The sequence below is a fragment of the Podarcis tiliguerta genome (assembly GCF_965153285.1).
Source record: "Podarcis tiliguerta genome assembly, chromosome: 8".
NCBI lineage: Eukaryota > Metazoa > Chordata > Lepidosauria > Squamata > Lacertidae > Podarcis > Podarcis tiliguerta.
In genome coordinates this window covers 39,378,785-39,393,501 of record NC_139541.1, presented here as the reverse complement: position 1 = coordinate 39,393,501, position 14,717 = coordinate 39,378,785, and the positions used below count along the sequence as shown (strand labels likewise).

Below are 14,717 nucleotides of genomic sequence, written 5' to 3'. Positions count from 1 at the left end.
TTAGTCCATTTCATCTGCACCCCTGCCCACCAGAGCCGGGGAGGCGTCTCTCAGAAGCTCACAAGTTTGGGTATGATGGCACCGGCCAGCCCTTGTTTCTGGTTCCCAGCTTATGGTATGCTGTCCCCGAATGTGGAGGTGGGCAAAAAGCAAGTCCATCTTTGCACAGTGCCTAATTAACTTATGGAATTCCCTGACACATGATGTGGCGGCCCCCACTACCTTAGATCACTTTAAAAGGGAACAGCACAAGAGTGGGAAGAGGAATAGGCAGTCAACCGTTATTAGATATGATGGCTAAACTTATTTAGTTATAATAATTTACATCAGCCTTCCAGGTCCCATCAGTTCTAGCCAACTGAGTTTTTTGTTGGAAGATTCAGGACAAGACAAAAAAAAAGCACTTCTTCGCACAATGCATAGTTAAACTATGGAACTTGCTCCTACAAGAGACAGTGATGGCCATCAACTTGGATGGCTTCTTAAGAGGATCGGGCAAATTCATGGAGGACAAGGCTATCAATGGCTACCAGCCATGGTAGTTATGCTCTGTCTCCATGGTCAGAGGCAGTAATGGTTCTGAATACCAGATGCTGGAAACCACAGACAGGGAGAGTGCTCTTGTGTTTGGTTCTGCTTGAGGGTTTCCCATGGGCATTTGGTTGGTCACTGTGAGAACAGGATGCTGCTCTCTTGTGCATGTTGACCCTTTATATGTCACCTGAGAGACTTACGGTACCTGTTCCCTTGAATATCTTCAATGAGAGTCACCAAAAGGTGAAGTCAGTTGCATAATGCCTCACTGGTTGGGTTCCCTAGCTGGCCACTTTGGAAAGCAGGAAGCTAGGCTACATGAGTCCATCTACACAGCTTAGGTTTAAGCCAGTGATGGCCAAACTTGGCCCTCCAGCTGTTTTGGGACTACAACTCCCACCATCCCTAGCTAAGAGGACCAGTGGCCAGGGATGATGGGAATTGTAGTCCCAAAACATCTGGAGGGCCAGGTTTGGCCATCACTGGTTTAAGCTATCTGAAAGACTGTTTTCCCTCATAAGAACCTGCCCCGAGTTTTGAGATATTCGGGGATACCCTTCTCTCGGCCCCGCAACCTTCACAGGCATGCTTGCTGGGGTCATGGGAGAGAGTATTCTCGGTGGCTTCTCCAGATTTTTGGAACTCCCTCCCTAGAAAAGCTAGACTGGCTCCCACCTTGCTGACCTTCCTTCGGCAGATGAAGACTTTCTTGTTCCAACAGGCCTTTGGGAATTGACTGCTTTTAGTTAAAGGGATGGTGCCATGCTGTTTTCATTGTAATAAATTAATTTTATTGTAATAATTTATTAGTAGTAGTAGTAGTATGTTTTAAACAGATTTTATTTATGTACAGTTGTACCTTGGGAGTTGAACGGAATCTGTTCTGGAAGTCCATTCGACTTCCAAAACGTTCGGAAACCAAAGCGCAGAGTCTGATTGGCTGCAGGAAACTCCTGCAGCCATTCGGAAGCCGCAGAAGCCCCATCGGATGTTCGGCTTCCAAAAGAACATTCGGAAACTAGAATACTCACTTCCGGATTTCAATTATTCGGGAGCCGATTTGTTCAGGAGCTTTCGAGATCCAAGGTACGTCTGTATATAGTTTTGATTCTGTCAATGATATACCGTATTTTTCCGTCTATAAGACGCTCCCATGTATAAGATGGCCCTTAATTTTTGACATTATTTTTTAGGGGGAAAACCTTATCTTATACACGGAAAAATATGGTAGTTTTAATTCTACCAATTTTTAATTGCTATTTTTCTGGTTCTTGTTTTTATCAGTAAGCTGTTTTTAGTCCCATCAGGTTAAAAAGGCGGGGTATAGAGAAATAAAATGAATAAATATTCTTGATCTGAACCAGCAGGGTACACACTGTCTTTCTGCAGCCTTTGAAATGTTGCAGTGTGGGTCAGTTAGGTACCAAGCTGGAGTTGGATCTGGGTTGAAAATCCCATCTTGTCGTGGGATGGCCTACCACATAGGACAGTTGTGGAAGTGAATACAATGAAATTTTGATGTCCTGTTGAATCACAATGTGGGTAATGCTGGACCCTTATTTCAGGTTAGGTTCTTGGCCCAGAGAGATACCACCACAGTCAGGAGAAAGCAAAAATAGAACTTTTTTGCTTTTGCTTGCATGGGTGAGGAGGTGACATTAGCTGAGAGTTTCTTATTTCTATTCTAGAGGAGCTAACTGCAGCTAGCACTTTGGGGAGTGGTCGGGTGGCAATCTCCCTTTGTATTTTTCCCATTTCTGTTTTAATAAAACAATTCTTACTATCTTGCTTTTTTTTTTTAAAAAAAAAAAAAAAGCTTTGCTGTCATCCTTTGAAAACGTTTTTATCCTCCACATTGTAGTTAGGGGCAAGCAAACCCAAGGGCCACTGCCTGCCTCTACATGCTTCCTAGTTCCTTTCTCATTTTCTTAGGCCCCTTTCCCAGCAGTGCTTTTTTTATCAGCTTATGATACTAATAGTTAATATCCTCAGTATAAATAGTTCTTTGTAGAATAACACAAGGTTGGGGTGTCTTCTATGTTCATGTTGCTCACAGTCTAACTTTAAGCAGCGAATAAGTCGATCAAGGGAGAAGAAGGAAGGAGCAATGAGACTCTTGTCATTGCAACTTGACAACGTTCCATGTGTCAGTTCTAATCACATGATAGGTTGGTTCTCTGTTGCTTCCAGGTTGAACACTGAACTCAGCACCGCCATATCACTTCCTTTTATCCTTTCCTGTGGGATGCGGTCTACTTGGTGCTACTCTTGTGAACCAAGCAGGCATAAAACTCCCAGAAGGAGGCAGCCATGTTGACGCAAGCAAAAGGGAGCCCTTTTCCTTACCTTACCAGAAGTGGTCCTTTTCAGGTTTAGAAAATAAAGATAGTAGATGGCCAATGCTGGATATATGCAAGATCAAAGGTAGTGCAGAGGGAATGAGTAGAGGAAAGTTTAGTAAGTCAGCTGTCCCTTGAAAGCTGGTTGGCAGTGAGGTGAAGGCAAGTACAGAGGAAGGACCTGTGGAACGCTTAGCCGCAGGATGTTGTAACAGGCTAAATTAGGTGACATACATGCTTAAGCAGTGGGTAGTGGCCACACTAAGCCAGATAAATGCACAAGGACACACACACACACAAATTTATTGAAATGTGTAAGGAGAATTTATTTCAGGCTGCTAAAAGGCTTGTGCATGGGCTGTACCATGCTGCCCTTGCACTTTTGACTGGCATCAGTTGGCCCACTGTTGAAAGACACAATTGCTGAGCTATCTGGACCCGGAGTGGCAGGTTTGAGTTGCTTCTCATCTCCCCCAACCCTACCATTGTGGCTGAGATCCTTCTTACTCTGCCTGAGAGGCACCCCCAGGGAACGGAAGCGTTTTTCAGACGGCGTCCCTCGCCTTATTTTCTTTTTTCCTCCATTCCTTTTGTAACTTTATTATCACAAGCGCGCAGGCCGATACCAGCCCAATTTGGTTAATGATCCCGGAGATAAGAATTATTCTGATAACTTCCAGGCCAGCTGGCTTGCGGGAGCCAATCGGATGCCGGCTTTGCCAGGAAACTGATGGGGAGATAAGATAAGGGAGGAATTGTATTAACCTGCAGGGTGGTGAAACTGAGCGCCAGCACCACCGATCCCAAGATTAGGGGCAGTGAGACGCACGCACACAAGCAGAGCAGGCAGGAGGGAGGGAGGGGGAAAATGGACTTTGTTCCTTGCGATAATCTGCAAGATTGTTCTGACCATTAGCTAGGCTGGGCTGGGCTCTTATTAATAGACACGTCATGGCTTCCTTTTCGTCCCGGATGGGGCTCAGAGAGCCGGCGTGTGTGAACAAGTGTGTTTGAGGGTCTCAAGTGACTCTCAAGACTGTGGAATCTCCAGCCTTTCCTGCCCCATTGTAGTATTTCATGTTCCCCATGCTCAAATCTCTCCGTCACTTGTGCAGTCTGCATAGGGCTTTATGGGTAGACCCAGATATGCTCACTTAAGCATAAGGTTTGGCACAGTTCACCCTTTAATTCAATCCTACCTAACCCTAGCCTTTCCCAAAACAATACAGCAGGCATTCCCAAACTCGGCCCTCCAGCTTTTTTGGGACTACAACTCCCATCATCCCTAGCTAACAGGACCAGTGGACAGGGATGATGGGAACTGTAGTCCCAAAACAGCTGGAGGGCCAAGTTTGGGGATGCCTGCAATACATGAACAGAACCACAGCTGCCCTTCCTTCTCTGAAGGTTGCAATGTAGTTCTCCAACCCCAACATGTCTAAATAGGTGTGCATAAAAATGATTATTAGTAAAATAATAATAATAATAATAATAATAATAATAATAATAATAATAATAGCATCAGTGGGTGTATTTTATTAGCAGAAAATGCTTACAAAAATGTGTTTCTTAGTCACAATTGCATAGAAAAATGCCTCTTTGGGGGAAATGTACACAAAATATTGTCGAATTTTCATGAGGACTTTTTTTTTTAAGGTAAATATGTTGCAGAATGGTGTGGAAATGTGGTGATTGGAGATTAAGACTAGAAAAATGAGCGATGAAGAGAAGCCAAAGCTGACAACCAATTTGCTGTCCTTCCCTCTGTCAGCTTCTATGAGTCCCTTGAAGCCTCACAACAATTCAGCAAAGCCCATTGCAAAGATGGCAGCAGCAATGTTGTTTGAGATGATGGTGGCAGTCAGGAAGGGTTTCTTATAAGCAAGAAGACCTTCATTTGGTGGGTGAAGGAGTGCAGGTGGCGGGTCTTACGACAAGGGGTTCTATAGGGCTTAAGATCTTAAGAGCCTGGTTTTTGGATCAGACCAAAGGGAGCCCATCTCCTCCAGCATCCAGTTCCCACAGGTGCCAACTAGATGCCTCTGGCAAGCCGGCAAGCGGAACCCGAGCAGCGCAGCAGCATTCTTCCCACTTGCAATTCCCAACAACTGGAATTCAGAGGCCTACTGACGCTGAGCCTTGGGGTTTTTTAGAGCTATATTCAGACAGCCAACCATCGTCCATTCTCTGAAAGGGTACAAGTTGCTCTCTGGCAGACACAAACATGAGTTGGGCACATTTACTTTGCTCATATGTTGTGTGAGCCCTCCAGCTTTGAGGTACTGTTAACTATTGACATCTCTCTACAAACGGGCCCCAGTTAATCGGGTTACCGGCGGTTTCTGCATTGCCCCCTAGCAGCTGGAGGTTGGCTGGGCTATTCCTGGCCAGGTGGCCCAGTGCTTCTGGGCAGGGAGGCGGGAGAGCAGCTGGAGAGCCTCCTGGCCTCAGTGCTGCGGTTGGGTTTCTGCTCTGCTGTGCCTCCGTTTCCACCTTGCTTTCCTGGAGCTGCCCTTCGGCATCCGCCTTGGCTTTCGACGAGGGGAGTAGTTCCTGTTATGTCCTTTTTAGCAAAATCCGGCAGGGACGGAGGGAGGGAAGCGGCTCGGCTTGCCCTATTTTCGTCCCCTTGTGTCTGGAACGGTTGCTTTCTTTATCAGTGGCTGTGTGTTTTCTCTGGTGGGGATTGATACACAGAAGATGGAGTGCTCTGACATGGAAAGTGTCAGGCAAAGGCTCTTATCTTGGAGACATGGTCGCCTGACCCAAACGCAACTGATTAGCCAGCAAGAAGCTGGAAGAGGAGGAAAGGGGGCAGGAGGAAGGGTGGCAGTTGGGCACAAAACAGGTTTGTTTGCTAAGCTGGACAGAACTTGCTCATTACTGCTCACTTGGCTGTGGCTCTCCTTGAGATTCCCTAAAGGGAGGAACCTTTTTGCAGAGGGCTGACTGATCAGAAACTGGATTTCACTCCCTCGCTTCTTTCCAGACGGGAGTGATGCATTTCAGTAGAGGCTGTCCTGCTTTAAGGGAGGGGCCATAGCTCAGTGTCAGAACATCTGCTTTGCATGCAGAAGGTCCCTGTTTCAATCCCTGGCTTCTCCAGCTGTGGCTGGGAATGGTCTCCTACCCAACACCCTGGAGAAAACAGCCATGGCTGTTGTGAGTTGTAAGTGGATAGGTGAAGGCTCCATTATTACCATATCAGCAGAACTTGACTGGACCAGCGGAGGCACACTTTTAAAAAAATGCTGGGAATTGCACGGTTTGTGAGAAGCCTCCAGAATGGAGGCAAGATCAAGGGCAGGGTTTCCTATTAGTGTGCTCTTTCTTGGGACAGAAATGTAAATGAGGTGTAGCCTCCGTAAGATGTTGCCAAGTGCACAGAAAAGAATTTAAAGGAGCACTCCACCGACGGCAGCTCCCCAGTGACCTGCCACTGTGCACAGGTTGTCCTCCCATGCGCAAGGCTGTTGGGTCTGGGGATCAGTTGCCATGAGGAGTTGGCTTCACCCCTTTCTTCTGGGTCTCCTGGAGGCATCTGACTGGCTGCAGTTAGATACAAAAATGGCCATCATAATGGCTCTGTATATTACCTTCAGGATCAAAGGCTGTATGCCATGAAATACCAGCTGATGGAGAGCAAGAGAAAGCACTGTTGCTTTCATGCCCTACTTGTGGGCTTTCCGGAGGCATCTGATTGGCCGTTGCCCAAAACAGGATGCTGTGCTTGGGCCACATTCTCGCCATGCAGTTTATCTCTATGATACCACTTTAAACGGTCATTGATTCCCCCAAATAATTATGCGTGCTGTAGTTTGTTAAAGGTGCTGAGCGTCATTAGGGGACCCCCATTCCCCTCACGTTGCTTCAATTCCCAGAGTGGTTTAACAGTCAGTCCCTCTTCACAGAGAACTCTGGTAATTGTAGGGAATAGTGGCCTTTTGAGAACTCTCCGCACCCATGAAAAACTACAGCTCCCAAAATTCTATGGCTATTTAAAGTGGTGTAATAGCACATTAAATGTATGTTGTGAATGGGGCCTTAGATCAGTCTTTGATCTGAGCCAGCACAGGGCTCTTGTACAGGTTGAATCCTCCCACTCCTCGTGTGCGCAAGGCCACCTTGGGAATTTTGCTGAAGCTGCTCTGAGCCCAGAAACTCTCCAGCCATGGTCTCCCCTCCCTTCACCTCACCTCTGCCCTGATAAGCTTTAGCACATGGGGACCTTTGCCTCCCTGTCCACCCCAGTGCCTTTGATGTGTTTTGGTGGAACGAGCAGTCTGATTCCAAGGCCTTGTTTCCCACGCAAGGAGTTGGATCTGGACCCTCGCCAAGCCTCCCTCCTGCGCCTCTGTCCGTCGCTCCCTCGGAACACCTCGACTGCAGGGCTTTGGGGAGGGAGGGAAAGAGGGCGAAATGCAATGCCGACCCCTTTCTCCACTTTCAGAAGTACAAAGGGGGACTGCTGGGAGTCTCCGTTTAACATCCATCTGAGTATTGCTTAGCTGCCATCTTATCTGTCCGCTGAAAGATGAAGGTGCAGCTAAAACATTTTAGGCTGGTCTTCCCAGCCGATTTACATGTTATCTAACCCATTAAACCGAGAGGCTTATCGGACCATCAAGGCCATTACAGCTCAAAGCCGTCTCAACCAAGGGTCCTAATGAAGCAAAATAAGAGGCTCCCTTTTTGATGGAGGGATGCCAGCAAGCTTTGATCCGTCCCCTGCGTTGCAGCTCCTTGCAAAGTAACCAGAGAGGGGCCACAGTGGGCTGAGGTGATGCCAGGAAGGGTTGGATCTGTCCATTTTGGTTTCTTTCAATTCCCTGTTTCTTCCCATCTTAAGTTCAGTCCTCCACATTTCTGCAGCACTTTGCAGTTTCTAAAGGTCCTCATAAAAATTCATCAGTATTTTAGTGTGATTTCTTCTTTGCATTTTTGCCTAACATGCACACATTTTTGCAAAGCAATTTTCCCTAATATAATGAATTTTGGAATATTATATTTACTGATACAGGCAGTTTTATAATGCTCTACTCTAGCACATGCATTTTTCTACACGTTACTTGACTGGAGAACTGCACTGCAATATTCGGAGAAGAGCAAATTTTGAAAGATGGCTGTGCTTCGGTTCTTGTATTGTTTTGGAAATTACAAACCTGGTAGTTTCACCTTTTAATGCAAACTGAACTGATTCCCCCCCCCCCCCATCCCTACATGATGCCCAGACAGGGAATATCCAGTGCTTTCTGAGTCATCTTACAAAGGTTGCTACAAACACGAACTCTTACCTTTAACCATTGTTATTGTTAAAAGCACATTGATGGATTTTGTGTAACTCAAAAGCTCATCAGGCAGTGTAGAGTGCCATAATGTCGACATTCTAGAAAAGTTAAGTAGGATTGCCTGCACGAAGGAAGGATCTATGGTTCAACTGAAGAGTATTTGCTTTCAATTTAGAAGGTCCTAAGTGAAATCACTGGTATATCAGGTAAGAGCTGGGACAGACTCCTTGCCTGAAACCCTGGAGAGTTGTTGCTGCCAGTCAGTGTAGATAAAGTAAAGGGACCCTATGGTCTTGACATTGTCCCAAGTTCCTATTAAATCAGGTATTTACCCTGAAGAGTTAAATAGCTGGCTTACTGGGCTGCACACCCTGGACACCGAAGTGGACAGAGATGCAACTCACAAAACAGGCAGGTCCTTGAGGAGGTAAAAGGTGACTTGCCAAGTACCTCTGACTTTTGTGGAAAACACACGCTAAATATTTTATTGAAAACCCTTTAGGGGAGGGGTTGTTGGGTTGTTTTTGTTATGTATTTTGTGGTGTTATATTGTGTTTTTATGTTGTAACCGCCCTGAGACCTGGGGTATAGGGCAGTGTACAAATATAATAAATAATAATGACAACAATAATAAAGGCTTTTGTCATGGAATGCAAAAAGGGCTATCCACAATAGTATCGTGACGTTGTTCATCTTGGTTTGTGCTGATAATTATTAGTGTCAGTTATTATTAGTGCTCTGCTTTGTCCTTGTTTCTCTGGTGTTTGCAATTGTGCCTCACATAAGTACCATATATCAGTGCAAATGTTTTTTTTTATTAAATTTTGAATTATAACAAATAAATAAAGAACATATCAAGTAAAATATCAGGTTAGTGAAATCATATACAGCACAAAGTCCAGCATGAAGAAGAAGATGGTTACAAAGTTTACTATGCAAACAATAAACCCACCAAAGTAAAACCTCACAAGATCCACAGCTTTGTATAGGCAGGAGAGACTGCCCAGCCATGAGCTTCATCATTTGTAAATGAAGTCATGCTATATTGCAAAAAAAAAAATAGGGGGTGTGTCTCTTGTACAGTACTATGTTCTTCAGCAACTTTTAATTTATGGGAAATATTTTCTAGAAGAGCATTTGCCCTTCTAGATCTTTGACCTGTAGAACTGCCACTGTTACAGGTGACACATGATACCCATTCCATATCTGTAAGAAAATGATATTTTAGTGTGCTGGCACCTACACTTCGGAATTCCCTGCCTGTTGATACAATGAAGCAGGTGCCTTCGTTGTATTCTTTTGGCCATCTACTAAAAGCATTTTTCTGTAGACAAGTCTGCCCAGATACATAGAATCTGATGTGCATTTAGTTTATTGCTACTTTCACTTATCTCAGTGTTTTACTTGTCTTTACTACATATGTTATTGTTTAATTATTTTTGTAAACCACTTTGATAGCTTGTTTGTTTTTACAATCAAGCGGTATATAAATTGTATGAAATAAATAACATTTGCAAAGAACGTTTCCTGCCCCCAGTGGCCTCGGGGCTCGCTCAGCTGGGGACAGGAGCCTTTCCGCCCCACCCCCACCCCCTGGCTGAGCAGCAGGCTAGGGGCAGCTGTATTGGCCACAGCCTGTGAGGCACTGGGGTGAAAGCCCACAATGAGAACTATGGCAGTTTCACTCCGCATCTCGCCAGCTTGGGCCAATGCAGCTTTTCCCAACATTCTGGTATATCACCAAACCGTGGTGTTTTGCTGGCGATGTTGAAAACTCAGCATCGCCCAGCCCTAAGACATACATACCTTCACTCTGCAGAAAGCAGCAGTGCATAGTATAATTCAAATTAATTATGATCAGTCAACAGTCACAGGAAATATGTTTGTAGAATTAATTCAACTTATTAAGCATATTGAACTTTAAAGAAAGAGCCCAACCTTTGTCTCTTAATCAGGAAATGTGAACAATTTTGCAAAAGAAGTGCTTCTGCTTCAACTGCTAATATGAAGTAGGAACCTCGTTAAAGAATAAGAAATAGTACCTAGCCTCTGCTCAGTTATTTTGCTCATTCACCGAGGTCTTCCATGCTTTCACAAGCAAATTTGAAAACCTCATTTTCACCTGCCAAAACAAGGAGGGTCCATCTGTCACCCTGGTGTGCAACCAGATGGCACCGTCTCTCCCACTCAATTGGTTGATAGATGTTATGGGAACATTGTAATCTGGCCATTTCTGTGGTTTTAAGAAAGGAGGAAGCCCACGCCACCTAGTAGGGAGATCTCTTCTTACTGAAGAAGCTTCCTTGGAAAGTTTATGTATGGTCTCACCTCACTGATTTCTGCTTCCCTGATCTTGCTATTTTTCCTCCTGTCCCATCAGGTGAACTGGAGCTGATGACATCAGAGGGCGAGAGCAAAGTGCGTGCCAGGCAGAACGTGCCTGAGGGATTGTCCTGGGGTCCGTACCAGGGGAATATCCACAGTGAGCCTGCTTCTCCAGGGAACAGTGAGCCAGTAAGTAAAGCAGTCAGTACGTCAGCAGAAATGAAAGCGAGCACCCCTCTCCTCTTTTCCTCTCTCTGCAGAAAACAGCTGCGATGCCCTTTGGTGGGTGGCATCATTTTTACCCCACCTTCCCTCCAAGGAGATCAAGGCAGTCCATGGTACTCGTTTTATCCTTGCAGAAACTCTGTGAGTTAAGAGACGGGCAGTTGTAGAGCACCTGCCTTGAGTGCAGGAGGTCCCAGGTTCAATCGTCTGCATCTACAGGTGCCACTGCCAGTCAGTGCAGGCAGTACTAAGTTCTATGGACTCAGTCTGGCCACTACACCATCCTGACATTGGGGCTGAGCTTGCACCAGATGGCATTCCTAGCCTGGCTGTCATTTCAGACCACCTTCTTGCACTTTTGAGGCAGTCCCTTCCACTTCCTGGGACTTAAAAAATCTATGTATGTTGTCCAGTAGATGTGTAAGCATGGATATCTCAGTTGGTTAGAGTGTGGTGCTGATAATGCCAAGGTTGCAGGTTCAATCCTTGTATGTTACAGCTCTATATTCCTGCATTGCAGGGAGTTTGACTACATGATCCTCGGGGTACATTCCAACTCTACGACTCTATAATTTTATGATTCTAAGCCAATGATGTTCTCTCCAGATGCCTTGGGACTACAAATCCCATCAGCCCCAGTCATCCTGGTCAGTCATCATGGATGATGGGAGTTGTAGTCCAAGGCATCTGGAGGACACCGTCTTGGCTAGCCCAGACCTTGCAGCATGTCTCAGGCACCTCCACAGGTAATAAGTGGTGATCATCATAACCACACCCCAAGGCAATGCTTCTGATTCTTCCTGTTTCTCACTTACAAGCAGCATCCTTTTAGCACAGGCCAAGCTACGATTCTGTGTTTAGCACCACACACAAAGTGCCCGTCAGCAGGATGCAGCTTCTCCCATGCAGCTAATCTCATTAGCGCGGCTCATGGCAGGGCTATATCCCATCAGCTTCAGGTTCTTAAAAGCTCCTTTCTGCACAGGCCTGTGGTATGTTTTTGAAATCCCGGCTGGAAGGCCTTTACCCTGCTGGGCTTAATTTCTGGTTTCCCCAGTTGTCTTGCCGTTCTGTCTCGGAACTGGTGCTGCTTCGCTTATTCATCAGCGATCTGGAGCTGGGCTGAGCAGGGAGGTGGCCAAGTCGCAGGTGACCCCAAATTGTTCAGGAAGCCAATGAACCAAGCAAGGCTGTGAAAAGCTTCAAAAGGATCTCTCTAGGCCCTGTAATGAGCAGGCAACAAAGTAGTAAATGAGGCCCCATGTCAATCAAGTAGGAGCAAGGCTTATTGCAACCAAAAATAATCCCATGTGTATTCCAGTTTCATGGACGGCAAATTGCAGAGCCTGTAATTCCCCCAGAACAATTTTTCCACCAGTGCCTCAGCTTGGAACATAATACAAGCGCCTTGGAGGATGCACAGAGTGCTTTCCTTTTGCTGCTGAATACCTACAGCCAGCTGCTGTATTGGAGGTGGCTAGCCAGATCTTGTTGGACTTCAATTCCCAGCTGACCCAGCCAACATGGCAAGTAGCCCAGGGCATGATGGGAATTGTAGTTCCGCAACATCTGGAGGGCCACAGCTTCCACACCTCCATCTCATTTGGGTCTTCATTTCTCCAAGAGCAGGGGTTTGCTGGCTGACCCCACTTCCCCCATTGTGTTCATGTGTTCAGCCCCATCACCCTCCACACAGTTGTCTGCATTGGGGAGCTTCCTGACTGGCCAGGAAAGAAATATTGGGGTCAATGTGGACAGCTCCCAATGGTGGCAATGGAAATGGGAAATTCCACGTTAGTTGTGATTAAGGAAAGGTATTGAAAGTAAAACAGCAAGTATTACAATGAAGACAGGATATAAATCTTAAAGTGGACCTGCCTTTGGAACAACTGGGCCCCATCTGCACCGTACATTTGAAGCAATATCATACCACTTTAAACAGTCACAGATTCCCCCAAAGAATCCTGGGAATTGTAGTTTGTGAAGGGTGCTGAGAGTTGTTAAGTGACCCCTTTTCCTCTCACAGAGCCACAGTTCCCAAAGTTCCTTGGGAAGAAGGATTGGTGGTTAAAGTGCCCTGGGTGTTGCAGCTTTGTGATGGGAATGGGGGTTCTCCACAAGGCATCTTTTCCATAAGCATCCCAGGTCAAGAGGCTGAGTAAGGCCCCTCTCAGCCTGAAGCCATGGAAAGCTGCTGCTAGTGAGTGTAGGCATCCCTAAAGTAGCTAGACTGATGGTCTATCACAGAAGAAGGCATCATAATATGTTGTTTGTGCATCTTTGGCTTCTGTCTGTTTAGTTTGTTCCATTTGTGCTCCTCTTGGGTGTCCAAACCTGGCTTTTGTGTTGACTTACAAACCCAGTATCTCATCCTCACAACCTCTTTTGGCCCTGCTTCCTTTTCCTCTTAAACTTCTCAAGTTTTGGCAGAAGAGGGGACGGACGTCAGAATCAAGATTGTTTTGTGGGGTTGTGTGTGTGCATGAGTGTCTCATTTTGTGCAACAAGTACACGTCTGATTCCAATAAAAATATTGCAAAACCTTTTAGAACAAATGATAAGAATAATATAGCAATGTGCATGCCTCCCAAAAAACAGCTATGGACATGATTTATAACTAGGCTCAGGGAGTTCTGAAATGACTTGGAATTCAGAAAAGGGGAAGGGGGTGGGAAACCCAAAGGATTCACCCTTCCTCCTGCAAGAGAGGAGTTGGGCACTGGAGAGGAGCAGCAGTTTGGCCCCTTCCACCCCCTCTTTGCCCCCCACTGGAGGAGGCAGGAAGAGCAGAATGGGAGCAGGTTGGTGCTAACTTTCTTTGGAGGATCTTGTTCCATAGCTCTGGGTCTGTCTGAGCCCTGACTGTATTATTGCCATTGCTGCTGTTAGATTTATTACCTGCCTTCAGCAGAAGGAACCGGGGCAGGTCATAGCAATGTAAAAATACAACAGTCAAAGCAGTTTGAAACAAATTACAATCACAACTAGAGTGGGTCCTAAAAACAGACATCTCAAGTGGAGGAGGTGGACACTGTCAATGGCTACTAGCCATGGTGGCGATGCTGTACCAACCTGGTCCAAGGCAGCTATGTTTATGTATACTAGCTGCTGGAAACCACAGTAGGGGAGAGTGCAGTGGTGCTCAGGTCCTGCGTGAGAGTTTCCCACAATCTTCTGGTTGGCCACCATGAGAGCCGGATGCTCAGCTAGGCGGGACCTTTTCAGCCTGATCCAGTGTCCTTTAGTGCCCAAAGGTCAGGGCAATGAGGTGCATCTTCAGCATATGCTGAAAGTCGCACTTCTGTGGGGGAAGGAATTTCCAACTTGGGGGGGATGTCTGGCACCCCCATACCCACAACGTTTCATGCCCTGCTCTGTAGGTGGTTAGCCTGCCCCCAAGTGCTATCCAAGGGACCTTGGCCTGGGCAAGACCCGATCTCTGCCAGTGGGAAAAGGAGGAGGGGCAGTGGCTCTTTTGGGATTTCTTCCAACTCTTTTTTATGGGGCTTTGTGAAGGATGTGGGACAGAAAGCCCTGGCCTCTCCTCTCCTCTCCCTTCTCTTTCTCTCTCTCTCCCCCTCCCCCCCCCCAGCTCAAGCCTCCCCGTTTATCTTTTTTTTTTTTTTTTGCCAAATTAAATCCTTGATTAACCCTTATCTTGCCAGTTTGGCGGCTATCTCTCCTGTGGCGCCGTATGTCCAGACAACCGGTACGGGATGATTGATTTCTTAAAGATATGCCGCTGCTTTTTTCTGATACTTCATTTATTGTCTAAATATTTTTGCTCCCATTTCAGCAGCTTCCCTTATCAAGTCGTGTTGATGATTCCCAGCCCTGCCCTCTCTCTCTCTCTCTCTCTCTCTCTCTCTCTCTCCCCCCCCCCCCCGCCCCAGTTTCTTCCTTTTCTTTATATTTTCAGTTGCCTCCCTTCTCTGTTGTTTTTTTAAAACCCAGAAGACAGAGGAAAGAGTTGTTGCTCTCTATGGCCGAAAGTAACTATCAGTCT

General features: G+C 46.2%; 1 protein-coding gene across 7 annotated transcripts in view; it reads left to right on the top strand.

The window, feature by feature from the left end:
• The window catches only part of ZFPM1 (zinc finger protein, FOG family member 1), a 109,873-nt gene that overhangs the window by 75,887 nt on the left and 19,269 nt on the right, over nt 1–14,717 (top strand). For all 7 annotated transcript variants that reach the window (XM_083456449.1, XM_083456452.1, XM_083456448.1 and 4 more), the window contains one exon: nt 10,542–10,675. In XM_083456449.1, coding sequence (XP_083312575.1) covers nt 10,542–10,675 — 134 coding nt within the window. The remainder of the gene's footprint in view (nt 1–10,541; nt 10,676–14,717) is intronic.